General features: G+C 43.9%; 1 protein-coding gene across 1 annotated transcript in view; it reads left to right on the plus strand.

Moving 5' to 3' along the window:
* Nucleotides 1-3,075: 3,075 nt before the first annotated feature.
* The window catches only part of LOC105483931 (zinc finger protein 721), a 177,736-nt gene continuing 153,248 nt past the window's right edge, over nt 3,076-27,563 (plus strand). Inside the window, exons 1-2 of the mRNA XM_071093941.1 lie at nt 3,076-3,267; nt 10,908-11,034. Of these exons, the coding sequence (XP_070950042.1) occupies nt 3,223-3,267; nt 10,908-11,034 (172 nt within the window). The 5' untranslated portion in view covers nt 3,076-3,222. The remainder of the gene's footprint in view (nt 3,268-10,907; nt 11,035-27,563) is intronic.

Consider the following 27,563-nt stretch of genomic DNA (forward strand, 5'->3'; position numbering starts at 1 on the left):
TACAATCCTTACTGCACCTTTCTGACAAATCAATACATCCATATAAACTTTCCCTTTCAATTACAGAATTACTACCAGTTAACGATTATTAATGAACATGTGAATCACCTGGAAATATTTGAAATACAGATTTTGATACAATATGTTTGGGTTTTGCCTGAAAATGTGTATTTCTAACAAAGTACAGATCCATAGAACACATGGTAACTACCAGGTCTCTCTAAAGTGTGTTAAAACTTGATGAATAAGGCCAAGCGCAGTGGCTCACGCCTGTAATCCCAGCACTTTGGGAGGCCAAGGCGGGTAGATCCTGAGGTCAAGAGATCGAGACCAGCCAGACCAACATGGTGAAACCCCGTATCTACTGAAAATACCAAAATTAGCTGGGCGTGGTGGCACACGCCTGTAATCCCACCTACTCGGGAGGCTGAGGCAGGAGAATCACATGAACCAGGGAGGCAGAGGTTGCAGTGAGCCGAGATCATGCCACTTTATTCCAGCCTGGGTAACAGAGTGAGATTCCATCTCAAAAAAATCAAAAACAGAAACAAAAACAACTTGATGAATAAAATTAAGAAAAAGTGGGCCTGGCACGGTGGCTCATACCTGTAATCCCAGTACTTTGGGAGGCTAACCTGAAGGTGGGCGGATCACCTGAGGTCAGGAGTTTGAGACTAGCCTGACCTGCATGGAGAAACCTCGTCTCCACTAAAAATACAAAAAAATTAGCCAGGTGTGGTTGCGCACTCCTGTAATCCTAGCTGCTCCGGAGGTTGAGGGAGGATAATCGTTTGAACCTGGAAGGTGGAGGTTGCAGGGAGCCGAGATGGCGCCATTGCACTCCAGCCAGGGCAGCAAGACCAAACCTCCATCTCAAAAAAAAAAAAAAAAAAAGAAAAAGAAAAAGAAAAAGAAGAATTGACCTCAGATAAAATAACAAATCAAAACTCATGTGCAATATGTGACCTGTAGGAGCATTACATCAACAATGTCTCACAGTCATATGTGACCTTTATTGAATCAGGCAAAGTTCAGTCATTTACACACCAAGTGCACATAAATTTCATGGTTTCCTATTAAAATTATATTTAATGCCTTTGCAAAATCTAACTCAGTTTTCTTACAAAATTAAGTAACAACATTTTATATGACATTTTAAGTTCCATTTATATTAAACTCAAACTTACATAATTTTGTTCAGCAGTGTATGTGTGTCTACCACCGAATATTCTTTTGAGTTCCAGCATTTGCACAGGCACCACAGCTGAGAAGCACAGATTCTAGGTCTTTGTCTGTGAGACTGAGCCAAAAGTGGACGTTGTGTTCAACTGTTGAAAGGCATTTTTATTGCCTTCCTGACTTGACAATGATACATTTAAAAAGATAATGGAATGGATGTTAACTCTTGTCAAATAGATCACTGGCAATTTCTTCCTTATGCAGAGGTTGCAATGAGCCGAGATTGTGCCACTGGACTCCAGCCTTGGCGGCAGAGAGAGACTGTCTCAAAAGAAAAAAAAAAAAAAAAGAAAAAGAAAAGAACAAGGATGTGTTTTCTGAAACACAACAGCCAAAAGTGAATAACTTGATTTTTAATAAATAGACCAAGGTCTTCTGTTGCAGGAAGTCAGGCACCCCAAACGGAGGGACCGGCTGAAGCCCCGGCAGAAGAACATAAATTGTGAAGATTTCATGGACATTTATTAGTTCCCCAAATTTATATGAGCTATCTCAAGTAGTCAAACTTACAGAAACAGAAATTAGACTGATGTATTTCATAAGCTGGAGAGAGAGTAAAAGGGGCAGTTAATGCTTCAGGGGTATTGAGTTTCAGCTTTGGAAGATGTGAAAATTGTAGAGGTTTGTTGCAGAGCAATGTAAATAATTAGCACTACTAACCCGTACACATTAAAAAATAAAAGATGGTCAATGTTGTTTTTCTGACAATTAAAAATTTGTGAAAAAGTACTTAAGAGATTCAGCACAATAAAGTGCTCCTAAATTATCTTCAAATTACAAAAGTGTTTTGCTCCCACAAAATCACTTAGATTCTGTAATCCCGGCCAACATTTTATTTATTTATTTTTGGATATGGAGTCTCACTCTGTCACCCAGGCTGAAGTTCAGTGGCGCGATTTCTGCTCACTGAAACCTCCGCTCCCCGGGTTCAAGCAATTCTCCTGCCTCAGCCTCATGAGTAGCTGGGATTACAGGCGCCCGCCACCATGCCTGGCTAATTTTTATATTTTTAGTAGAGACAGGTTTCACCATCTTGGCCAGGCTGGTCTGGAACTCCTCACCCCATGATCCCCCCACCTCGGCCTCCCAAAGCTTTGGGATTACAGGCCTGCTAACATTTTATTTTTCAGAGGTTTGCTTTTATCTTCAAATCTCAGGTGTCCTACTCAAAACACCACAGGCCAGAAAGGTTATGAAATGTAAAATATTAAAATAGTTGTCATTGCCGGGCGCGGTGGCTCAAGCCTGTAATCCCAGCACTTTGGGAGGCCGAGGCGGGCGGATCACAAGCTCAGGAGATCGAGACCACAGTGAAACCCCGTCTCTACTAAAAATACAAAAAATTAGCCGGGCGCGGTGGCGGGCGCCTGTAGTCCCAGCTACTCAGGAGGCTGAGGCAGGAGAATGGCGTGAACCCGGGAGGCGGAGCTTGCAGTGAGCCGAGATTGCGCCACTGCACTCCAGCCTGGGCAACAGCGTGAGACTCCGTCTCAAAAAAAAAAAAAAAAAAAAAAAAAAAAAGTTGTCATTATATTGTTTCCATTTGTGAACAAGTGTGTGTCTGTGTGTGTGTGCGCGCGCACAATTTATAAACTGATGTAACCTTACACACCAGAAGGTTAAAATGAACCCCCAAGAAAGCCCGGCCTAGCACTGAGATTAGGCCCCGCCTGAAAGTGCCTGGAGGCACTAGTCTGTCACTCTTGCCTCATTCAGTGCACTGTATGGTCGCAATTTCTGTCATTCAAAGCCTGAGGGCGTGAAGCCTGGAGCCATATCCAATCAGAGCGCTGGAGTGAGAACTGCCCAATCAGGCGAGCAGCCAGAGAGGAGGGGCGGCATCCGGGAATCTAGCGCGGCCTTGGCCTCTTGCTTCAGCCAGAGCCGGGTTAGGGCGTCAGGTCCTGCTTCCCCCTCTCAGGGAGGCCTTGGTGATTCCTCCACAGCCTCAGCCTCCGTCGCTCTGTGACCAGCGGGTTTTGGATGATTCTAGCTAAGACTTCGCGACACCCTCGAAACCCTGAAATGGTGAGTGTGCTGGGCAGGGTGTCCCGAGGCTGGGGGGGCCTCGTCGGCAGCGGCGGGAAATGGCGGCGGCGGGACCGAGTCTGCGAACTGAGTCCCCGCTGCCGCGGTTCAGCCCTCCGTCTTCAGTCCCCTCCGGTGACGGACCCGGGCTCTTGTCGGTGCCCGCACGGCGGCTCTGCCCAGCCTGCAGCCCTCCTGGTGCAGCTCTGCGCTTGCAGCCCCGCACCTTCCCCGGGCTGTGGGGTGAGGAGCTCTCCGGCAGACGCCGGCGCGGCGTGCGTGGGCACGTGTGGGAGGAGCTGTGGTCGGCGTCCTGCCCCTACTTTACCCTTTTCAGAATGAGATGGAGGCCCCGTCAAAACACAGAGTTCATGTGAGGAAACGGGACTCATTAGTGGGACAGCGCCCCCGCGCTCGCGGTTTGGGGGCTGCCAGCGGGTCTTGAAGGAAAGGCTTTTGTGAGGTGTGTGAGGAAGGGAAGCCATTCACCCGCCCGCCCCAACTTTCCCACCAGTCCCCTTGCCCTGAGCGCCTCCTCCGCGTGGCTGTTCCTGAGCGGCATCTTTTAGAATACGCTGGTGTCGTGTGCACAGCGCTTCGCTGGGTTCTGTGAGTGGTTCTGCCACATTATGGAACTTGAGGAGGGTGTGGGCGCCCCTGGTTTGTTGCAGGGTTCAGAAATGAAGACGGGTGTCCAGAGGCAGGGACTGGCGTCTGCAGGGGGGCAGTTGCGGGAAGAGCGCTGAGCTTGTGGGTCTGCGCTGACTCTGGATGGGGTCGTTAGTGAGTTACTGGACACCCCGTTGGGGTTGGAGCATTGACAGGTGTTGAGGAAACTCCTTAGGTTTTCTGTCAGAAGAAAGACATGGCTGAGCCTGGGCTGGAGGGAGCCTGGTGTCTGCGGGAGGCGCGCCTGGGTTCTGGACATGCGCTGTCCCGCTGGGCACTGTCCTGTTCCTCCAGGTCTCCTCCTGGGGAGAGGGGACTGAGAACTCAGAGGAAAGGAGTTCTGACAAACATCCCTTCCCTGCACCCTGCTGCCAGCCCCCACCCAATGCTAACCCACTCCTGAGCGCGCCCACCGGGTATTCGCATGGCCTCACTCCTCCCAGTACAGGGTTCTACCCTCAGGAATTGTACCTATGGAAGCTTTGCTCCTAGGTTGTTCTGCCAAGAACCCACACAGTGCCCAGAAGACTCCTGGCTCATTTGAATCCCAGACACTGGATCTGTAGCAGGAACCTGTTTCCTTCCCCAATTCAGGCTTCTGGACCACCTAATCCTAATCTTTGCCTTTATAGACACAGCAGTCAGTCAGATGGTAACCCTGCCTCGGCCTGCACTTGTAGCACAAACCAGTCTTTTAGTGAGTCCTGCCCTGCCCCCTCCCATGACTCTTAATAGCACCTTTCTCTCTTCTGCTATTTTCTTTTCTTTATTTTTGAGACGGAGTTTCGCTCTTGTTGCCCATGCTGGAGTTCAACTGCACGATCTTGGCTCACTGCAACCTCCGCTTCCCAGGTTTAAGCGATTCTTCTGCCTCAGGCTCCCGAGTAGCTGGAATTACAGGCATGTGCCACCACGCCTGGCTAATTTTGTATTTTTAGTAGAGACGGGTTTCCTACGTATTGATCATGCTGGTCTCGAAATCCCGACCTCAGGTAATCCGCCTGCCTAGGCCTCCCAAAGTGCTGGGATTATAGGCGTGAACCATCGCGCCTGGCCCTCTGTTTTTTTTTTGAGACGAAGTCTCACTCTGTCACCCAGGCTGGAGTGGAGGGATGGACTTGGGCACACTATGTGCACAGGAAAGAGAATTTGAGGAAGAAAATAGCAGAAGAGGGGCCGGGCGCGGTGGCTCATGCTTGTAATCCCAGCACTTTGGGAGGCCAAGGCGGGCGGATCATGAGGTCAGGAGTTCGAGACCAGCCTGGCCAATACCAGCCTGGCCTACAAAGGGCTGCAGGCGCCTGTAGTCCCAGCTACTCAGGAGGCTGAGGCCGGAGAATGGCGTTAACCTGGGAGGCGGAGCTTGCAGTGACCTGAGATCACGCGGTTGCATTCCAGCCTGGGCAACAAGACGGAAACTCAGTCTCTAAATAAATAAATAAATAAATAGGTAAGAATTTTTGCTCTTCTCCCTTTTCCTAAAGCTGTTTGAAAACTTTTTTTTTTTTTTGAAACAGAGTCTCGCTCAGTCTCCTGGGCTGGAGTGCAGTGGCACGATCTCAGCTCACTGCAAGCGCTGCCTCCGGGGTTCACGCCATTCTCCTGCCTCAGCCTCCCGAGTAGCTGGGACTACAGGTGCCCGCCACTACGCCCAGCTAATTTATTTTGTATTTTTAGTAGAGACGGGTTTTCACCATGTCGGCCAGGATGGTCTCGATCTCCTGATCTCGTGATCCGCCCGCCTCGGCCTCCCAGCGTGCTGGAATTACAGGCGTGAGCCACCGCGCCCGGCCTGTTTCTTTTTTTTTTTTTTTTTTGAGACGGAGTCTCTGTTGCCCCAGCTGGAGTGTAGTGCCCTTATCTTGGCTCACTGCAACCTCTGCCTCCTGGGTTCAAGCAATTCTCGTGCCTCAGGCTCCCAAGTAGCTGGGATTGCAGGCCCGCACCACCACGTCCAGCTAATTTTGGTATTTTTAGTAGAGACGGGGTTTCACCATGTTGGCCAGGGTGGTCTCGAACTCCTGACCTCAAGTGATCCCTCCACCTGGACCTCCCAAAGTGCTGGGATTTTAGGCATGAGCCACTGTGCCCGTCTTGAAAACGTTTATATTTAAGTATTTTATCTGCTTCTTTAAAATATATATAAATAAATTTCATCAATTAAATAGGACATTTGTCTTTTTTGAGTCAAACTTGCCGTTAGGACCTGGAAACTATTGGTGTGAAATGTAAATAGCAAGAACATACACCCTATCCCACAGTCTCTGTAGGCACCTAGGAGGCTGCCTTCAGCAGGTATTTAGCTCCACACTAGAAATTTAACTCCTGTCATGAAGATGTTGGAAGTTTATTTCTTCTATGAATATTACCAATTAGAAAACCCAGATGACTTCTCAAATTACTAGGTGAAATTACAATAAGCTGTATATGACAAATGGTGCTGTCATGTCTTCTGCTTGAGAATTAATTATGGTGAGTTTCTGTGTTTGCAGTCTCTTAGATTGCCTGTGATGCACACCACATTTTGGTTTATTATGTACTAAAACATTTTCTTTTCTATTGTTGTGGACAGTTTTTTAGGATTGGAGATGATTTTGCTTTTAGTTATGTTTTCCAGACACCGTCTGGAATCATCAGACATTATACACAAGTGCTATCTCTGCTTCACTTTAGAGAAAAACCTTTCTCAGGATTCCACTCACAACCCACAATTTGGTGGCAAAGTGCAGCAAAGTGCTCGCCAAATCTGGAAATAGAATGGTCTCTCCTATTTGAGATCTGCAGTCCCTTCTATAACAATTATACTAGATTTCTACAAAAATAACTTTTTAGTACTGCAATCAGTTATTCCTCCTTTGTCAGTGTGCCTGGCATCTTCAAATCTGACACTGATTCCGTGATCATGGGGCCCATAATCCCAATCAGGATCCCACATGTGCATTGATTAAACCTGAGAACTTCAACTGCCTTCTCCCTTTGCCCAAATGCCCACAAATGTGCATAGCTCACCAGCCCTCCACGTCTTAAATGTGCAGTTCCAAATTCTGAATTTATGTCTTGGGGTTTGAGAGAAGGATAGAACTTTTATCTGAGAAATATAAGTTATTTTAATCAGATACAGTGATGTGTTAAAATGAGACCACAGTCATGTACTGTTCCCCTCTTTGAACTATTTGTCTTTTGAAATTGTGTTCTATTGCCACAAATGGCTGTAAATTAACCTAATAATGTCATAGTGGACACTATAACCCACACCTTATAAATTAACAATGTATATAGCCAGTCACTAACCACTTACTTCCATAAGGCAATAAGAATTTCTGATGACTTTCTATCCGTTCTCTCTCTACCTTCCTTTTTGCCTTTAAAAATATACTCATAACTTCTTCTAGTTGGAGTGTATATTCAGGGCAGCTTTATATTCCAGTATTGCTTCTTCAAGCTTTGGCCCAAATAAACTCTCTACTTATGGTTTACCCCAGGATTTTCCTTTTAGGTCAAAATATTCTTCAGAATGTGTTGGGCCTGGCATGGTGGCTCACGCCTGTAATCCCAGCACTTTGGGAGGCTGAGGCAGGCAGATCACAAGGTCAGGGGATTGAAACCATCCTGGGCAACATAGAGAAACCCTGTCTCTACTAAAATACAAAAAATTAGCCAGGTGTGGTGGCGTGCGCCTGTAATCCCAGCCACTTAGGAGGCTGAGGCAGGGGAATTGCTTGAACTTGGGAGGTGGGGGTTGCAGTGAGCTGAGATGGCACCATTGCACTCCAGCCTGGCGACAAAGCAAGACTCCATCTCAAAAAACAAACAAACAAACCAGAATGTGTTGAAGGTGCCTTTATGAACAATCTTTCCGCCGGTTGTACTCCACTTGCTGTAACCCCCAAGAATGCTGAGGCAAAACTCCATCTCAAAAAACAAACAAACAAACCAGAATGTGTTGAAGGTGCCTTTATGAACAATCTTTCCTCCGGTTGTACTCCACTTGCTGTAACCCCCAAGAATGCTGAGGCACATTGATCCTACCTAGAATCTGCACATAAAAGCTGACCTCTGCCTAGGATTCATAAGACAGGGCTAGACTTTGGGTTGAAGACATACAGAAAACTCAGAAGATGTTTTCTGCATCATGAGAGGTCAGCGTAGACATCTTAATCCCCACTTTCAGAGTGGAGCCCTTTGAGTTTTCCAGATCTTGTCCAGTGACTTGCTGTAGTTGTGTGGGAGGCTTCTGGTATGAACACAATCCCGTGGCAGAATCTGTTAAGTGTAAACAAGCACTTTAGCAGTGGGGGGTCAGGGCCACAAAATAACCAGAGCCATAGTCACAACTATGCCTCCCTGTAAACTGTGTTATTGGAGTAGAGTACTTTTGTCCTTTGCCTTGCCTCAGAGTTACCTGATCAGGGACAGGGGCTTTCACATCTGGATCTAGGATCTGCAGCTTCACCAGGGCTGTTCCATTTTCTGTTTGCATCCCACAAATTGAGCCTGAATCTCTCCTGCCTGGATCACTATGGGGACATCAGCCCAGGGTCACTGGGGACACTCACCAGCATCTGTATTTGAGACATCTGAGGATATCCTGTGCAGACTGGGTCAGTCTGATGGCAAGGTCTAATTCTGCTCCCATTTTAGAGGAAGAGAAATGACTCACCCAGGGTTTGTTCCTCCCTTCACAGAAAGAATCTCCTTGGTTTATACCCAGATAAGAGTTGCTCCAGTTCTCCAGTTTTTTGGTGAAAAATGAGATCTGGATTCTCAAACTGATTAATAAGCTAATTGTTTCTATTTCATGTGGTCATTAGAAAAAGAGATGAAGCAGTCATGGTCCCTACCCTCAAGCAACTTGCAGTCTGGAGCACATGAATAATGGTTGAATTCAGCATCATGTATTCAGTACAAAGACGAACACTGTACAGGAGACTTAAACTTCATTTGGGTTACTTTCCTTTTATTGTTTTGTGAGTTTTAATGCCACCACCTGAAGAGAGTATTCACTGACAGAAGAGAAGTTGTTATTGTTAGTATTGTTTTTACCTTGCTAAGAGTAAGTGTTTGGCTTCTAACATAATTGGTCTAGAAAAACAAGGGTTTTGGTTAAATTCCTTGTTGTATGTTATGAAAGACACAGGGAAGTGGCTAAAATAGATTAAAATTTCACAAACTCTGGGAATCAAATTTCTCTAGGGCAGCCTTAGAAAAGACAGCTGAAAATACTTAGCGGCATAGAGAACAGAAGTCTGGGGCCCACTCTCTGTCCTAACCCTGCTCAGATCCACTCTCTGCTGAACCTTGTCCAGGTCTGGCCCCACACTGAAATCTCTCACAGAACTGCTTTGAGGAGATCAGTGTTTGGAGTGGCTGCTCCTACCACCTCTCCAGAGCTGGTGCTCCCAATTTCCTGAAACACAAAAGCAGATAAATTGGGAAAAGATACATACTTTTGGGCCTGAAATTCTTTTTTATAAAATTAAAACCAGTGTTTCTAGAGACATCTCATCCAGCAACCTGTTCTCCATGCCTGTAGTTTGTTTTTTTTTTTACAAGTCTTAAAGTAAATACACAAAAATTCCCCTGAATTGCACTTAAAACTTCCTTTCTGTTTCTTTGCCATCTATTTATATTGAGCTATTCTTCTATACATTAAAAAAAAAAAAAAATCAGTAGTACAAAAACAAAGGAAATGGAAATTCTGGGCCCTGCATTTAAATCCTGGGAAGTATTGGATACTTAGTACCCACCTCCCAGGATGTTACAAGAATTAACACATAATATGAATGTCCCAGCACAGTGCTCTGTGACATACTCCTGAGCACATAGTACATGCTCCATAAATATCGCATTAATGCAGGTGCACACGTTTTTCTTTTCTTTCCTTTTTTTTTTTTTGAGATGGAGTCTTACTCTGTTTCGCAGGCCAGACTGCAGTGGCATGATCTCGGCTCACTGCAACCTCTACCTCCTGAGTTAAAGCGATTCTTCTGCCTCAGCCTCCTGAGTAGCTGAGATTACAGGCGCATGTCACCAAGTCTGGCTATTTTTTATATTTTTAGTAAAGACAGGGTTTCACCATATTGGCCAGGTTGGTCTCGAACTCCTGACCTCGTGATTCTCCCGCCTCGGCCTCCCATAGTGCTGGGATAACTGCGTGAGCCACCACTCCCGGCCCACATGTTTTTCCAATGCAGAGTTAGACATTGACACCATCTCCAGCCTTTGTAACCATTAAAGGGCCTGCAGAGAATGCTATGCTTCAGGATGATTGGTGGTCTTGTCTTGGAATGAAAAGTATTTGTGTTGGGGTAAGGGACTCTGTGCTGTGCCTGCTTTCTCTAGCCGAGTAGTGCTATAATGGATCCAGGTGGAGGAACATCAGCATTAACAGGAGACTTGATAAAAGTCGCTAATTCATGGACTGTTTTCAAAGCTACAAAATTTTGGTACAGTGAGGCCTAGGACATTAAATAATTTATATGCACATTGAAGCTTGAGAGACAGTGCTTAGCTAAGTGACTCTCAGCCCAGTCTTCCCCTAGGGTCACAATTTGAAGTTAAATCATCACGTATGCCCTCCCATCACATCCTGTCTATTGTTCTGGGTGGAAACATTTCTGTTTTTTAAATTAAGTTACTCACATATTATAGCAAGGCCAAGGTCAAGCATGAGGACTTCCAGATACTTTCATGAGAGGTGAGTTCAACCTGTTTTCCAGGAGGTCACAGGGCCTACTCTGCTTGGTTTTGGTAGGGGCAGGTCAATGTAGCCCATTATTTTTATTGCAGCAACAGAAACTGTTGGAATGCCTTCCTTTTTCCTCAGAGCTATAGAATACTTTAGAGAATATTACTGTGTTGAAAGTTATTTTATCAGATAATCCCAGGCACATGTCAGAACTAGTTCTCTTAACACATTTCACCTGTAGTCAAATTAAGACCTCTCTCACTTGATACATATGTATTTTCAGGAACCCTTAACATTCAGGGATGTGGCCATAGAATTCTCTCCAGAAGAGTGGAAATGTCTAGACCCTGCCCAACAGAATCTGTATAGAGATGTGATGTTGGAGAACTACAGAAACCTGGTCTCCCTGGGTGAGGATAATTTTAATACATAATTCCTAATACTCCCTCAGTGTTTTATTTTCTATTTTTGTAGAATGTCTTTTGAGATATATCTGTATCTATATAAAAATGTGTGTGTCGCCGGGCGCGGTGGCTCAAGCCTGTAATCCCAGCACTTTGGGAGGCCGAGACGGGTGGATCACAAGGTCAGGAGATCAAGACCATTCTGGCTAATCCGGTGAAACCCCGTCTCTACTAAAAAATACAAAAAACTAGCCGGGCGAGGTGGCGGGCGCCTGTAGTCCCAGCTACTCTGGAGGCTGAGGCAGGAGAATGGCGTAAACCCGGGAGGCGGAGCTTGCAGTGAGCTGAGATCTGGCCACTGCACTCCAGCCTGGGCGACAGAGCGAGACTCCGTCTCAAAAAAAAAAAAAAAAAAAAAGTGTGTGTCTCACACACATATATAAGTTGTATATGTATATAGTAAATTCTTAACATTGGTGATAGAGTCTCAGAAACTGTAAGTGAAGCAACATATCATTTAAGAAAATGAATTTTAGGGCTGGGCACGGTGGCTTACGCCTGTAATCCCAGCACTTTGGGAGGCTGAGGTGGGTGGATCATGAGGTCAGGAGTTTGAGACCAGCCTGGCCAACATGACAAAACCCCGTCTCTACTAAAAATACAAAAAACTAGCTGGACGTGGTGGCAGGTGCTTGTAATCCAGTTACTCGGGAGGCTTAGTTGGGAGAATCACTTGAACCTGGGAGGTGGAGGATGCAGTGAGCCGAGATTGCACCATTGAACTTCTGTCTGGGTGATAAGAGCAAAACTCAGTCTCAAAAAAACCAAAAAACAACAACAAAAAAAGAAAACTAATTTTAGCAAAGTTTAATTGATACAAACAAGAGTTATGTTTGGTATATAGCAACATTGCTTCCTTTAAAGTTGCAGTTTTCAAGAACCTGTTTTGAACATTAAGTGAGGACTTACTGTATAGCTGTGTTTGTGTGACATGGAGTTTTCTGATAAATAAAAATTGTTTGAGGCCGGGCGCGGTGGCTCAAGCCTGTAATCCCAGCACTTTGGGAGGCCGAGACGGGCGGATCATGAGGTCAGGAGATCGAGACCATCCTGGCTAACACAGTGAAACCCCGTCTCTACTAAAAATACAAAAACTTAGCCGGGCGAGGTGGCAGGCGCCTGTAGTCCCAGCTACTCGGGAGGCTGAGGCAGGAGAATGGCGTGAACCCGGGAGGCGGAGCTTGCAGTGAGCTGAGATCCGGCCACTGCACTCCAGCCTGGGTGACAGAGTGAGACTCCGTCTCAAAAAAAAAAAAAAAAAAAAAAAAATTGAGTATCTTTAATGTGTACAATGTAATGATTTGATAAGTATATATTTTGTGATATATGCATATTTTATTGCAAAAATATAGTCAAGTTGATCAACACATCTATTACCTCAGATAATGATTTTTTTTTTGGTAATAAGAACGCTTAAGGCCTAGTGTCGTAGCAAATTGTAAGCATACATTACAGTATTAGTAATTATAAACAGAATACTATTATGCTAATCTAATGCTAATGTACATTAGGTTACTCAGACTTATTCAACTTATAACTAAAAATTTGTACTCTTTGAACAACATCTCCTCATGTTCCCACCCTTAGGCTCTAACAACCACCATTCTACTTTCTGCTTCTATGAGTTTACATTTTTAAGAGTTACCCATCTATGTGACAAGAAGCAGTTTCTTTGTCCCTCTGTGTTTGGCTACTTTCATTTAGCATCATGTCCTCCAGGTCTATCCATGTTGTAAATGGCTAGATTTCCTTTTCTCTTATGGCTGAGTAGTATTCTACTATGTATATATATACACTCCATATTTTGGCTATTATAAATATACAATGAATATGGGGCTGAAGATATTTCTTCAAGGTGTTAATTTAATTTCCTTTGGTAGTATGGCCAGAAATGGTATTGCTGGATTATATGATATGTCCATTTTTATTTTTTACTGGTTTTTATGATGACTTTTTCAATTTACATCTCACCAACAGAATACAGCATATATGTTGTATGTATGTCTTTGGGGAAAAAAATCTAACCTTTTGCCTGTTTTTGAATGGGTTATCGTTATTATTGTTTTGCTTTGAATTGCAGAAGTTTCTTAAATATTTTGAATGTGGATACTAACTTTTTTTTTTTTTTTTTTGAGACAGTCTTCCTCTGTCACCAGGCTGGAGTGCAGTAGCACGATCTTGGCTCACTGTGATCTCTGCCTCCTGGGTTCAAGTGATTCTTCTGCCTTAGCCTCCCAAGTAGTTGGGATTACAGGCATGCGCCACCACTCTTGGCTTATTTTGTATTTTTAGTAGAGATGGGATTTCACCATGTTGGTCAGGCTGGTCTCAGTCTCCTGACCTCAAGTGATCCTCCCGCCTTGTTCTCCCAAAATTAACTTGTTATCAGATATATCACTTGCAAATATTTCTATCCCGTAGGGTTTTTAGAAATTTTGTTTTCCTTTGCTGTGAAGAAGCAGTTTACTTTGATACAATCCCACTTGTTTGTATTTTTGTTGTTGTTGCCGTGCTTTTGATGGCATATCAAAAAATTATTGCCAAGACCAGTGTCAAGGTTTTTCCATGTTTTCTTCAGGAGTTCTAAGGTTTTTGGTCTTATATGTGTTTCATTTTGAGTTAATTTTGGGGTATGGTATAAGAAAATGGTCTACCTTTGCCAGGCGTGGAGGCTCACGCCTGTAATCCCAGCACTTTGAGAGGCCGAGGTCAGGAGATCGAGACCATCCCAGCTAACACAGTGAAACTCCGTCTCTACTAAAAATACAAAAAATTAGCTGGGCGTGGTGGTGGGTGCCTGTAGTCCCAGCTACTCGGAGGCTGAGGCAGGAGAATGGTGTGAACCTGGGAGGCAGAGCTTGCAGTGAGCCGAGATCGTGCCACTGCACTCCAGCCTGGGCAACAGAGTGAGACTCCGTCTCAAAAAAAAAAAAAAAAAAAAAAAAAGTACTTTTATTCTTTTGCTTGTGGCTCCTCAGTTTTTCTGACACCATGTATTGACAAGCCTATAATTTCTGTATTGTATATTCATGATCCCCATCCCAAAATTCGTGGACCTTGTATGCATGGATTTGTTTCTGGGCGCTATTCTGTTCATTGGTTTTTGTATGTGTATTTATGCACATGCCATATTCTTTTGCTTACAATAACCTTTAAATAAAGTTTAAAATTAAGAAGTATGATGCCCCAGCTTTGTTCTTTCTCACGATGGCTCAGGTTATTTAAAGTTGTTTAAGGTTACACTTAAATTTTACAATTGTGTTTTCTATTACTGTGAAAAATAACACTAAAATTTTGATAGGGATCCCATTTGAATCTACAAATCACTTTCGATAATATACTTCGACAATATTAGTGATCCTAATGAAATATGTGTTTGTGTCTGCTTCAATTTCTGTCATTATTGTATTTAGTATATACATTTATTGTTATACATTAGATTTTGTGGCTTATTGTATTTAGCGTATAAATTTTTTATTTCATTGGTTAAATTTATTTTGAATTTCTTGTTTTTATAGTGTTGTAAATTGAATTTTTTTCTTGGAAATTTTGTTATTACTTTATGGAAATGAAACAAATATTTGTATGTTGTGGCAGGTGTAGTGGTTCATTTTTGTAATCCCAGCACTTTCAGAAGCCAAGGCATGTGGATCACTTGAGCACAGGAGTTTGAGATGAGCCTTGGCCTCAGAGTGAGACTCTGTCTCAAAAACATGCACAAAAAAACCCCGCAAGTATTTACATGTTGATTATGTATCCTAATACCTTAATAAATGCATTTATTAGTTCAGTTTTTGTTATTCTACTCTAGGATTTCATATATATGCATGATCATATTATCTACAAACAGTAAAATTTTTTCTTATTTTGCAAGCAGGAGAGCTTTGTTCTTTTCCTTGGCTAATTGTTCTGATACAAACTTTCGGTAATATGTTAAGATAGAAGCTGTGGTCCTGGAGGCATGCTTGCAGATCTTGGCTTCAGCTGTGGTCCCTGAAGCAGCCCTGTGTCTATATATTTTAAGGAGTTAACAGTGATTTACAGTTTTCTATAATCTGTTTTTTGGCAGGTAAACATCTCCTTTTGTTGGGTCCCCAGGCTGATGAGATTACCTCTGGGGTTGCAGAGAAGAAGGGTTGTAGCTGGGTCACAAGGGTGATGCTGGGTCTGCTGTGGGGTCTGCTTTTGATGGTTGTGTTACCAGAGATTTGGACAGTCATAGATTCTTTCTGGGCCCTGGAAAGATTAGATTTCCTTGAGGACATTAATCTATATGGCAGGCAGTAGAATTGGGTTTTGAAGTTTGTCTGCATATTATAGCCCAAATACCAGGTATATAAATGGGTTTGGCTTTTACTGACTACCTGGGAACAGTTTTTTTTTTTTTTTTTTGGTGTCGGAGTCTTGTTTTGTCCCCCAGGCTGGAGTGCAGTGGCGTGAACTTGACTCACTGCAACCTCTGCCTCCTGGATTCAATCGATTCTCCTGCCTCAGCCTCCTGAGTAGCTGGGACTACAGGTGCAAACCACCATGCCTGGCTAATTTTTTTTTTTCTTTTGAGATGGAGTCTCACTCTGTCACCCAGGCTGCAGTGCAGTGGCGCAGTATCAGCTCACTGCAAGCTCTGCCTCCCGGGTTCATGCCTTTCTGTCTCAGCCTCCGGGGTAGCTGGGACTACAGGCACCCGCCACCGCGCCGGGCTGCTTTTTTGTATTTTTAGTAGAGACAGGATTTCACTGTGGTCTCGATCTCCTGATCTCGTGATCCACCCGCCTTGACCTCCCAAAGTTCTGGGATTACAGGTGTGAGCCACTGCGCCTGGTACGCCTGGCTAATTTTTTGTATTTTTTGTAGAGATGGGGTTTCACCATGTTAGCCAGGCTGGTCTTGATCTCCTGACCTCCTGATCCACCCACCTCAGCCTCGCAAAGTGCTGGGATTACAGGCTTGAGCCACCGTACGCGGTCCCTGGAAACAGTTTTTGCAGGTCTCTGTGGGCCTCTGAGTGTGTATGAGTGGCCACGGACTGTGACTACAAATGACTTGAAGTGAGTCATAGGGCTGCTTCAAGCAGCACAACTGAGGCCAGGATCTGCAGGCCTGTCTCTAGGGCCATGACTGGGTGTGTCTTCCTGCAAGTCTCTTGACGGGAAGGACCACTTCTGGGCTATAGCTGAGATTGAATTTGAGAGAAGTTACGGAACTGCTTCATAATCCTCAGTAAGGCCAACCTCCATGCACCATTTTCTTGTCTGTAGCCATGTCTGTGGGCTGTGGAGTTGGCCACCTGGGTGAGGGCCTGCTTTTTCCAAATAACCCTTCCTTGGTCTTTAACTCCACTGAGGTCTCGCAACCCTAACTATAGGCAAGCACCATTGTACTTACGTTTTGTAGGAATTTACTATCTAAAATATCTTATGTAAGTGGAATCATACACTGTCACTTTGTTAGTGTCTTATTAAATAATGGTGTCTAATTAAATACTGTCTTATTAAAATAATGGCTTTAAGATCTATCCTTATTGTATGATCTGAAAAGATATTTTCATTTAAGTCTAAAGAAGTTTTCATTGTACGTGTAAGCCACGTAAGCCACATCCTTTTTTTTTTTTTGAGACGGAATCTCGCTCTGTCGCCCAGGCTGGAGTGCAGTGGCTCGATCTCGGCTCACTGCAAGCTCCACCTCCTGGGTTCACGACATTCTCCTGCCTCAGGCTCCAGCTGGGACTACAGGCACCTGCCACCACACCTGGCTAATTTTTTTTTTTTTTTTGTATTTTTAGTAGAGTCAGGGTTTCACCGTGTTAACGAGGATGATCTCGATCTCCTGACCTCATGGTCCGCCCGCCTCGGCCTCCCAAAGTGCTGGGATTACAGGCATAAGCTACCATGCCCAGCCAAACCACATCCTTTTAAATTATTCGTCTCCTGAAGGATGTTTGAGGTTTTTCACTTTTTGGCTTTTGTAAGTAATGTGGTTTGGATCTGTGGCCTCCTCATTCAAATCTCACATTAAATGGTAAGCCCTAATGTTGTAGGTGGGGCCTGGAGGGATGTGATTGGATTATATGGTTGGCTTCTCATGAATCGTTTCGCACCATCCCCTTTGGTACTATCTTTGCCATAATGAGTGATTTCTCCTGAGATCTCATTTTTTTTCTTTCTTTTTTTTTTTTCTGATATTCATCGCAGTTTAATCTAAAAATGAAATTTCTACAGAAACAGGAACTATTTTAACAAAGAAAAAAAATCCCTCATTCAAACTTCTTTGTAGTGGTAATGGCTGCAGAAAACTACACTATCAACAAGCTTTGCTTTATTAACTCAGATGTACAAAATCTAGAAAGCAGATGAAAGTGAATTATTTCTTCAACATTTTAGTAAAACTTCTGATAATCAGTTCAAAGCAAATACAGCAGGTGACAACTCAAGCATAAATCAAGACGGAGAGCCTGGGGAGTTTGATGTCTTAAATTTTCCATAAAGGTATCATTGCAACATATAGGATTTCCCCCCATATTTTAACCTTCTCAGTTTCAAAGGAAAGTAAAGGGAGTGGATTACATGTAGACAGCATGTGTGCAAGTGCCCACACATGCAAGGTGGCAGGTAAAGTGTCTAATTCCTTCTTCCCACCACCCAAGTCTCACTTCACAGAAATCATTAGGTAAAGGAAAACCAATGAGGAGTACTGCAGTTTTAATAACTGAGGCTGAGGCAGAAGAATTGCTTCAACCCTGGAGGCAGAGGTTGCAGTGAGCCAAGATCGTGCCACTGCATTCCAGCCTGAGCGACAGAGTGAGACTCCATCTCAAAAAAAAAAAAAAGACAACAAAATAGATAAAAGAGAAATAACATATGACTACCATTTTGTTCATTGTTTTCTGAACATTTAGTAGTTTCCGTTTTTCTTTCATGCTTTCTTCGCTTGTGTAGTGTTGAGTTTTTGTTTTGTTTTTATTGTTATATGCTTTGGTTCCCTGTTTTGTGTATCTACTACATTTTTTTTTTTTTTTTTTGTAATTTCCAAGAGATATAAAATATCTCATAAAAGTGTAGCTTGGCCAGGTGCGGTGGCTCATGCCTGTAATCCCAGCACTTTGGGAGGCTGATCACGAGGTCAGGAGATCAAGACCATCCTGGCTAACACGGTGAAACCCCGTCTCTACTAAAAATACAAAAAAATTAGCCGGGCGTGGTGGCGGGCCCTTGTAGTCCCAGCTACTTGGGAGGCTGGGGCAGGAGAATGGCGTGAACCTGGGAGGCAGAGCTTGCAGTAAGCTGAGATCGTGCCACTGCACTCCAGCCTGGGTTACAGAGCAAGACTCCGTCTCAAAAAAAAAAAAAAAAAAATTAAAAAAAAATTTAAAAGCCTAGCTTAACATTCTAACTTCTTTTTTATCCACATAGGGTCTTGCTTTGTTTCCCAGGCTCTAGTGCACTGGTGCATTCACAGCTCAGTTCAGCCTCAAACTCTCCAATATCAAACAATTTTCCCTTCTCAGCCTGCCGAGTAGCTGGGATTACAAGTACATGCCACCAGATCCAGCTAATTTTTTTGGTATTTTTTTTGTAGAAACAGGGTTTTGCCTTGTTACTCAGGCTGGTCTTGAATTCCTGGGCTGAAGAAATCCACCTGCCTTGGCCTATGACTATATGGGCTATTTTTGGTTCCATATGATATATAAAGTAGTTTTCTCCAATTCTGTGAAGAGTCAATGGTAGCTTGATGGGAATAGCACTGAATCTATAAATTACTTTTTTTTTTCTTTTTTGAGACGGAGTCTCGCTGTGTCACCCAGGCTTGGAGTGCAGTGGTGCGATCTCGGCTCACTGCAAGCTCCGCCTCCCGGGTTTACGCCATTCTCCTGCCTCAGCCTCCGAGTAGCTGGGACTACAGGCGCCCGCCACCACGCCCGGCTAGTTTTTTGTATTTTTAGTAGAGACGGGGTTTCACCATGTTAGCCAGGATGGTCTCGATCTCCTGACCTCGTGATCCACCCGCCTCGGCCTCCCAAAGTGCTGGGATTACAGGCTTGAGCCACTGCGCCCAGCCTGAATCTATAAATTACTTTGGGCATTATGGCCATTTCATGATAACCGATTCTTCCTATCCATGAGCATGGAATGTTTTTCCATTTGTTTGTGTCCTGTCTTATTTCCTTGAGCAGTGGTTTGTAGTTCTCCTTGAAGAGGTCTCTTACATCCCCTCTAAGTTGTATTCCTAGGTATTTTATTCTTTTTGTAGCAGCTGTGAATGGGAGTTCACTCATGATTTGGCTCTCTGTCTATTGTCTATTATTGGTATATAGGAATGCTGTGACTTTTACAAATTGATTTTGTATCCTAAGACTTTGCTGAAGTTGCATGTCAGATTAAGGAGATTTTGGGGTGAGACAACTGGGTTTTCTAAATATACAATCATGTCGTCTGCAGACAGAGACAACTTGACTTCCTCTCTTCCTATTTGAATACCCTTTATTTCTTTCTCTTGCCTGATTGTCCTGGCCAGAACTTCCAATACTATTTTGAATAGTAGTGGTAAAAGAGGGCATCCTTGTCTTATCGCGGTTTTCAAAGGGAATACTTCCAGCTTTTGCCTATTCAGTATATTGGCTGTGTTTGTCATAAATAGCTTATTATTTTGGGATACATTCCATCAATATCTAGTTGAGAGTTTTTAGCTTGAAGGGGTGTTGAATTTTATCGAAGGTCTTTTCTGCACCTGTTGCGGTAATCATGTGGTTTTTGTCATTGGTTCTGTTTATGTGATGGATTATGTTTATTGATTGGCATATGTTGAACCAGTGTTTCATCCTAGGGATGAAGCCAAGTTGATGATGGCAGATAAGCTTTTTGATGTGCTGCTGGATTCATTCGGTTTGCCAGTATTTTATTGAGGATTTTCATATCGATGTTCATCAGAGATAATGGCCTGAATTTTTTTCTTTTGTTGTTTCTCTGCCAGGCTTTGTTATCAGGATGATGCTGGCTTCATAAAATGAGTTAAGGAGGAATCCCTCTTTTTCTAATGTTTGGAATAGTTTCAGAAGGAATGGTACCAACTCCCCTTTTTACTGCTGGTAGAGTTTGGCTGTGAATCCGTCTGGTCCTGGCTTTTTTTGGTTGGTAGGCTATTACTGCTTCAATTTCAGAACTTGTTACTGGTCTATTCAGGGATTCGACTTCTTCCTGGTTAAGTCTTGGGAGGGTGTGTGTGTCCAGGAATGTATCCATTTCTTCTAGATTTTCTAGTTTATTTGCGTAGAGGTGTTTATAGTATTCTCTGATGGTAGTTTGTTTCTGTGGGATCAGTGTTGATATCTCCCTTATCATTTTTTATTGTGTCTATTTGATTCTTCTCTCTTTTCTTCTTTATTAGTGTTTCTAGCGGTCTATTTTGTTGATCTTTAAAAAAAAAAAAACTAGCTCCTGGATTCACTAGATTTTTAAAAATTTTCTCCAGTTCTGTTCTGATCATAGTTATTTCTTGTCTTCTGCTAGCTTTTGAATTTGTTTGCTTTTGCTTCTCTAGTTCTTTTAATTGTGATGATAGGGTGTCGATTTTAGGTCTTTCCTGCCTTCTCTTGTGGGCATTTAGTGGTATAAATTTCCCTCTAAAGGCTGCTTTGGCTGTGTCCCAGAGATTCTAGTAGGTTGTGTCTTTGTTCTCATTGGTTTCAAATAACTTATTTATTTCTACCTTAATTTCATTATTTACCCAGTAGTCATTCAGGAGCAGGTTGTTCAGTTTCCATATAGTTGTATGGTTTTGAGTTTCTTAATCCTGAGTCCTAATTTGATTGCACTGTTTTCTGAGAGACTGTTATAATTTTCGTTCTTTCGCATTTGCTGAAGTGTGTTTTACTTCAGTTATGTGTTCAACTTTAGAATAAGTGCAATGTGGTGCTGAGAATAACGTATATTCTGTTGATTTGGGGTGGAGAGTTCTGTTGATGTCTGTTAGGTCTGCTTGGTCCAGAGGTGAGTTGAAGTCCTGAATATCCTTGTTAATTTTCTGTCTTGTTGATCTAATATTGACAGTGGGGTGTTAAAGTCTCCCATTATTATTGTGCGAGAGTCATCTCTCTTTGTAGGTCTCTAAGAACTTGCTTTATGAATCTGGGTACTCCTGTATTGGGTGCATATATATTTAGGATAGTTATCTCTTCTTGTTGCATTGATCCCTTTACCATTATGTAATGCCCTTCTTCTTTTTCTTTTTTTTTTTTTTTTTTTGAGACGGAGTCTCACTGTGTCGCCCAGGCTAAAGTGTAGAGGCATCATCTCGGCTCACTGGAAGCTCTGCCTCCTGGGTTCACACCATTCTCCTGCCTCAGCCTTCTGAGTAGCTGGGACTGCAGGCGCCCACCACCACACCTGGCTAATTTTTTCTATTTTTGTAGAGATTGGGTTTCACTGTGTTAGCCACGATGGTCTTGATCTCCTGACCTCGTGATCCATCTGCCTCTGACTCTCAAAGTGCTGGGAGTTACAGGCATGAGCCACTGCGCCTGACCCCTTCTGTTTTTGATCTTTGTTCATTTGAAGTCTGTTTTATCAGAGACTAGGATTGCAACCCCGGCTTTTTTTTGCTTTCCATTTGCTTGGTAAATACTCCTCCTCCATCCCTTTATTTTGAGCCTGTGTTTGTCTCTGCACCTGAGATGGATCTCCTCAGTATGGCACACTGATGGGTCTTGACTCTTTTTTTTTTTTTTTTTTTTTTTGAGACAGAGTCTCGCTCTGTCGCCCAGGCTGGAGTGCAGTGGCCGGATCTCAGCTCACTGCAAGCTCCGCCTCCCGGGTTTACGCCATTCTCCTGCCTCAGCCTCCCGAGTAGCTGGGACTACAGGCGCCCGCCACCTCGCCCAGCTAGTTTTTTGTATTTTTTAGTAGAGACGGGGTTTCACGGGGTTAGCCAGGATGGTCTCGATCTCCTGACCTCATGATCCGCCCATCTCGGCCTCCCAAAGTGCTGGGATTACAGGCTTGAGCCACCGCGCCCGGCCTCTTGACTCTTTATCTAACTTTCCAGTCTGTGTCTTAATTGGGGCATTTAGCCCATTTACATTTAAGATTAATATTGTTATGTGTAAATTTGATCCTGTCATTACGATGCTAGCTGGTTATTTTGCCCATTAGCTGGTGCAGTTTCTTCATAGTGTCGATGGTCTTTACAGGTTGGTATGTTTTTGCAGTGGGTGGTACCGGTTTTTCTTTTTCATGTGTCCTTCAAGAGCTCTTCTAAGTCAGACCTGGTGGTGACAAAATCTCTCAGCATTTGCTTGTTTGTATTAGTTTTCCTTCGCTTATGAAGCTTAGTTGGGCTGGATGTGAAATTCCGGGTTGAAAATTATTTTGTTTAAGAATGTTGAATATTGGCCCCCACTTTCTTCTGGTTTGTGGGGTTTCTGCAGAGAAATCTGCTGTTAGTCTGATGGGCATAACCTGACTTTTCTCTCTGGCTGCTCTGAACATTTTCTGTTAGCTATTTTTTAGTTTTTTTTTTTTTTTTTTCTTGAGACGGAGTCTTGCTCTGTCACCCAAGGCTGGAGTGCAGTGGCACAATCTTGGTTCACTGCAGCCTCTGCCCCCTGGGTTCCAGCGATTCTCCTGCCTCAGCCTCCTGGGTGGCTGGGATTACAGGCACGTGCCACCATGCCCTGCTAATTTTTGTATTTTTAGTAGAGATGGGGTTTTGCCATGTTGGCCAGGTTGGTCTTGAACTCCTGACCTCAGGTGATACACCCGCCTTGGCTCCCCAGAGTGTTGGGATTCCAGGTGTGAGTCACCACACCTGGCTTGGATCTGTGTTTTATTGTTAATGGTTCCTGGAGCATTTTTAGTTTCCTTTAGTGCTGTTATGTTTGCCTGATCTTTCATAATTTGTGAAGCCTTGTTTTGACGTCATTGCATCTGAAGGAGTAAATACACCATTCTGTCTTTATAGACTAGTTTTGGGAGGTAAATGTCTTCTATTGGATTTCTGGACTGATGAGATTTCCACTGAGATTGCAATAAAGTGCTTCGGATTCAGGTCACACAACTACTACTGGGTCTGCAGTGAAATTCATGCTTGGCAGACCTGTTATCTGGGCATCAGACAGTTGTGGATTCTGTGTATTTTCTGAGAAGACTGAACTTTCTTCAAGATGTTGACCAGTATGACTGGCACTGAGGAAGAAAACCCTCCAGTTATATCTGCAGATTAAGGTGCTGATACAATCAATGGAGCAGGTGTGGCTCCTCCTGTGTCGCTCTTGAGAGGTGTTTGGAAATGTCTAACCTAGTCATTGGACAAGTTCCTAGATGAGCAGTACTGACCCTTGATCACAGCTGAGAGGGTGTGGAACGATTCACAAGGCTGCTTCGGGATACATAGCTGAGAACAAAGTCTTCAGGTCTGTTTTGGGGTTCATGGCATTTCTCCCTCCAGATTTCTGGGTGGGCAGGACGTCTTTCAGACTCTAAGTGACAGAGACCAGAGCGTGGTTATGTGACTGCTTCACGATTCACAGTGGGAATGAAGTCAGCCAACATGCCTACAGGGGCACATATAGGTGTGCTTTTTGGCAGGTCCCAGGTTAGGAAAAACTTCTTCTGGACTTTGGTTGCATGGACTTGGAGCCAGGTTATAGTGCCACGTGAAGACCCACTGTCAAATAAATACTGGCAAGCCTACATCCAGGGGCACAGATAGATGTTTCTCTCTGTGGGTGTCTGGGCAGGATTTCTTCCACACCATGACTGACATGTGCAAAGGGTGGATTTGGGGCTAATTCGGAGACCACAGACAGAACCAACTTCTAAAGGCCTTTCACCTGAGGCATAGGTGTCTTGGTTTAGGTGTCTTTGCAGATGGTTCTAGTGGCAGGAACAAAACCAAATGGTCTACAGCTAAGCCTACAATGAAAATTGGACATATTTTATTTTGTAGCTGTGACCGTGATGGGCAAGCATGCCACTCAAACAAGGGCATGTCTTTTCAATACGGCCCTCCTCAGTCTTGGGTTCACAACCCTTGACATGGATTCCAAGGCTCCCATAAAGTTCCCTTTTTCAGGACATAAGTGCTGCATTTTTGTAACTGTAGAAGTTGTGCATAGAGAACCTCCTGCCATCTTAATATGTTTTCAGTTTCTGATATATTCTATGCCAAATTTATCAGATTTCAAATTCACATTTCTGAAATAAAATGCTCACATTTACACATTGTAACAAATAAATGTACTGAAAAGGCTCATTCTTTTTTTTTTTTTTTTTTTTTTTTTTTTTTTTTTTTTTTTTTTTTTTTTTTTGGAGACGGAGTCTCACGCTGTTGCCCAGGCTGGAGTGCAGTGGCGCGATCTCGGCTCACTGCAAGCTCCGCCTCCCGGGTTCCCGCCATTCTCCTGCCTCAGCCTCCTGAGTAGCTGGGACTACAGGCGCCCGCCACCGCGCCCGGCTAATTTTTTCTATTTTTAGTAGAGACGGGGTTTCACTGTGGTCTCGATCTCCTGACCTTGTGATCCGCCCGCCTCGGCCTCCCAAAGTGCTGGGATTACAGGCTTGAGCCACCGCGCCCGGCCAAAGGCTCATTCTTATTAGAGCATTTTTTAATTGAGATGCATCCTTTTTGTTTTTGAGACACAGTCTCACTCTGTCGCCCAGGCTGGAGTGCAGTGGCTCTGTCTTGGCTCACTGCAAGCTCCGCCTCCCGGGTCCACGCCATTCTCCTGCCTCAGCCTCCCAAGTAGCTAGGACTACAGGCGCCCACCACCACGCCCGGCTTGCGTTTTGTATTTTTAGTAGAGACAGGTTTTCACCGTGTTAGCCAGGATGGTCTCAATCTCCTGACCTTGTGATCTGCCCACCTCGGCCTCCAAAAGTGCTGGGATTACAGGCGTGAGCCACTGTGCCTGGCCGAGATCCATTTTTTTTTTTAACTGCTGTACACTGCATGTAAGGATTCAAAACACCAGATCTTCGTAAGTACACAGTCACAGTTGAAAACTGTAGTTATTTAAAGGATTGTTTTTATGGTACATCTATATTATATTCAGTCTTTTATAGGTCAGAATTTTTTATTTTTATTTTCAACTCTGTTTTACTGGGGAGTGTTTTTTCATGTAGGTTCTCCTTATTTATTTATGATGGAGTCTGGCTCTGTTGCTGGGCTGGAGTGCAGTGGCATGATCTTGGCTCACTGCAACCTTCGCCTCCCAGGTTCAAGCGATTCTTCTGCCTCAGGCTCCTGAGTAGCTGGGACTACAGGCGCCCACCACCATGCCTGGCTAATTTTTGTATTTTTAGTAGAGAGCTTTGTCTACATGTATGCTTAACATTTTAATTGCTGCCGAAGCAGGATTGTACCAGTGGCAGGGGAGAATACTGTAGTAGAATATCACCACCAGGGAGTCCAGCACATTTGTATGGTGAATGGAATTAATGGCCACCCCCAAGTGTATCTCTGTGTCCATTGTAGGGGCAGGTGTCACAACCCGTAGGATCCACATATCCAGAGGGCCCCCCAGGGGACTGCAATATAGTTACTGTAATCATAGTGTACTAATGTGTAAGTAGGAAAGAGATTGTGTTTCATTAGGGACAATATTGTTGATTTGGAGTATATATTGACAATTATCTGGTGGGAGAAACCCAGAGTAACATTAGAGGAGCCATTTACAGCCTCCAGACAAAGTGGGGGAGTGGGGTGCTATACAGAATCCAGCCTTCAGCACAGCGGGTTCCCAGTATATACCTTTCCAGGCATGTTGGTCAGGATACCAAGGCGTTTGATGCAAGGTGAAGGTGGAGTTCACTTTTCACCTGACTTGGGCATAAATCGATTGCTTGGTTTGGTCAGAGGAAGTCCAGGTTGGATTGCAGTTGTTGTTGTTGTGGCCCCATTGGCAGTGATAGAGCCATTCGGAAATGTTGGCAGGGACGATTCTCCAAGGTAGCTCATTCCTGGTGGCCTCTGGCAACTCTACTCATAGCCAACATTGATTGTGGTTGGCTTCTTCTACAGTGGTGGCTGCCCAGCTGATGAACTTATTCTTGGCCTCAGGCGCAAAGACACAGGTGCTGACTGTTAGTAGATAGGTTATTACATTATAATGCCTCTCACCGCAAGGCTTGAACATGTTGTAATCCATTCATTCACATTCAAGTTTTCAGTTGTGGTGGAAATTTTGGCTTGTTGATCTGCCTGCTGATTAAATAGTCTGTCAAGAGAAAACAGAGACACGTGAGCATCAACATGGAAAACAGTGATAATGGTAGTGTGCACCAGGATTCAGGTATCTTCCCAGTATTTTTTTCCCCAAACCTCTTTATTCACAATTAACCGTTTGTTTTGTTGCCATTGGTGCAACCAGGTAGTAAGACCATTTGCTCCTGACCAAGAGTTGCTATACAAGTGACAGATCCCTCTGGCCTCCTCCTAAATAACTCAGAGGACCACTACTGGTTCAACCAGCTAGCTGCTTCCACCTTTTCCTTCATCAGAAATGCTTATGTTTTCTAACAGGATTGTAAGCCACAGCCTTCTAGCATCAAGTGCTACCAGTGTATTTTGTGGGACCATTAGTAAACCAGGCATGTTTCTGGTCCTCTGGGCTTAGTTTTTTAAAGCATTTGCCCCATTGGATGGGGGAGGTTTTCTTATCTGAAGGGCTTTCTTGGTGGTTTTCTGAGCTGGCAAGTTTTGTACATCCTTATGCAAAAGCAGTATCCCCTTTCGTCCTGGCTTAGTCCTATCTTGTGTATACCATTTCCATTTTATAATGCTGCTTTCCTGAGTGTGCCCTATCTGGTGAGTTTTGGGGGAATTCATGACCCAAGTCATAATAGGAATTTCAGGCCTCATAAAGACCTCATGGTTGAAGCAAAGGTCCTCTGTTTCCAGCAAAGCCCAAAAAAGCTAACAATTGCTTCTTGGAAGGGGTATAAGCTTTGCCAGCCTATGGCAGTTTCCAGGTCAAAAACCCCCAAGGTGTACCCTCTTCCCACCTTGTTTCTGCCTAAGGCTCTGATTAGCATGTTGATCTAGGACAGCTACTTGTAGTTCTCGTGGCCTATTTCGTATGGGCCGTAGGTCCAGGGTCAGCTGCAACGCTTGTTTAGCTTGTTCAAAAGCCACACTCTCTCTTTCTGTCCCCAGTGAAAGTCATAGCATTTTCTAGTGACTGCATTGAGGTTGTAATATGTTACCTATGTGGGGCATATGATGTCTCCACAATCCCAGCAAACCAATAAATTTCTAGGCCTCCTTTTTAGTGGCAGGGGTTGCAAATTCTAGTATTTTAGCCTTAGCCTTTTGTAAAATGGACTATTACCGTGTATTTCATAGGATGCCAAGGAATTTTACAGTTTGTGCAGGTTCTTGAATTTTCCTAGGGTTGATTTCCCATCTTTGAGATAGGAGCTGGGTTTTTACCTGCTCCAAGCCCCAGCTGACTAGTTCTTCAGTTTTACCCTGACTGGGCCATT

This window comes from Macaca nemestrina, chromosome 3, assembly GCF_043159975.1.
Source record: "Macaca nemestrina isolate mMacNem1 chromosome 3, mMacNem.hap1, whole genome shotgun sequence".
NCBI lineage: Eukaryota > Metazoa > Chordata > Mammalia > Primates > Cercopithecidae > Macaca > Macaca nemestrina.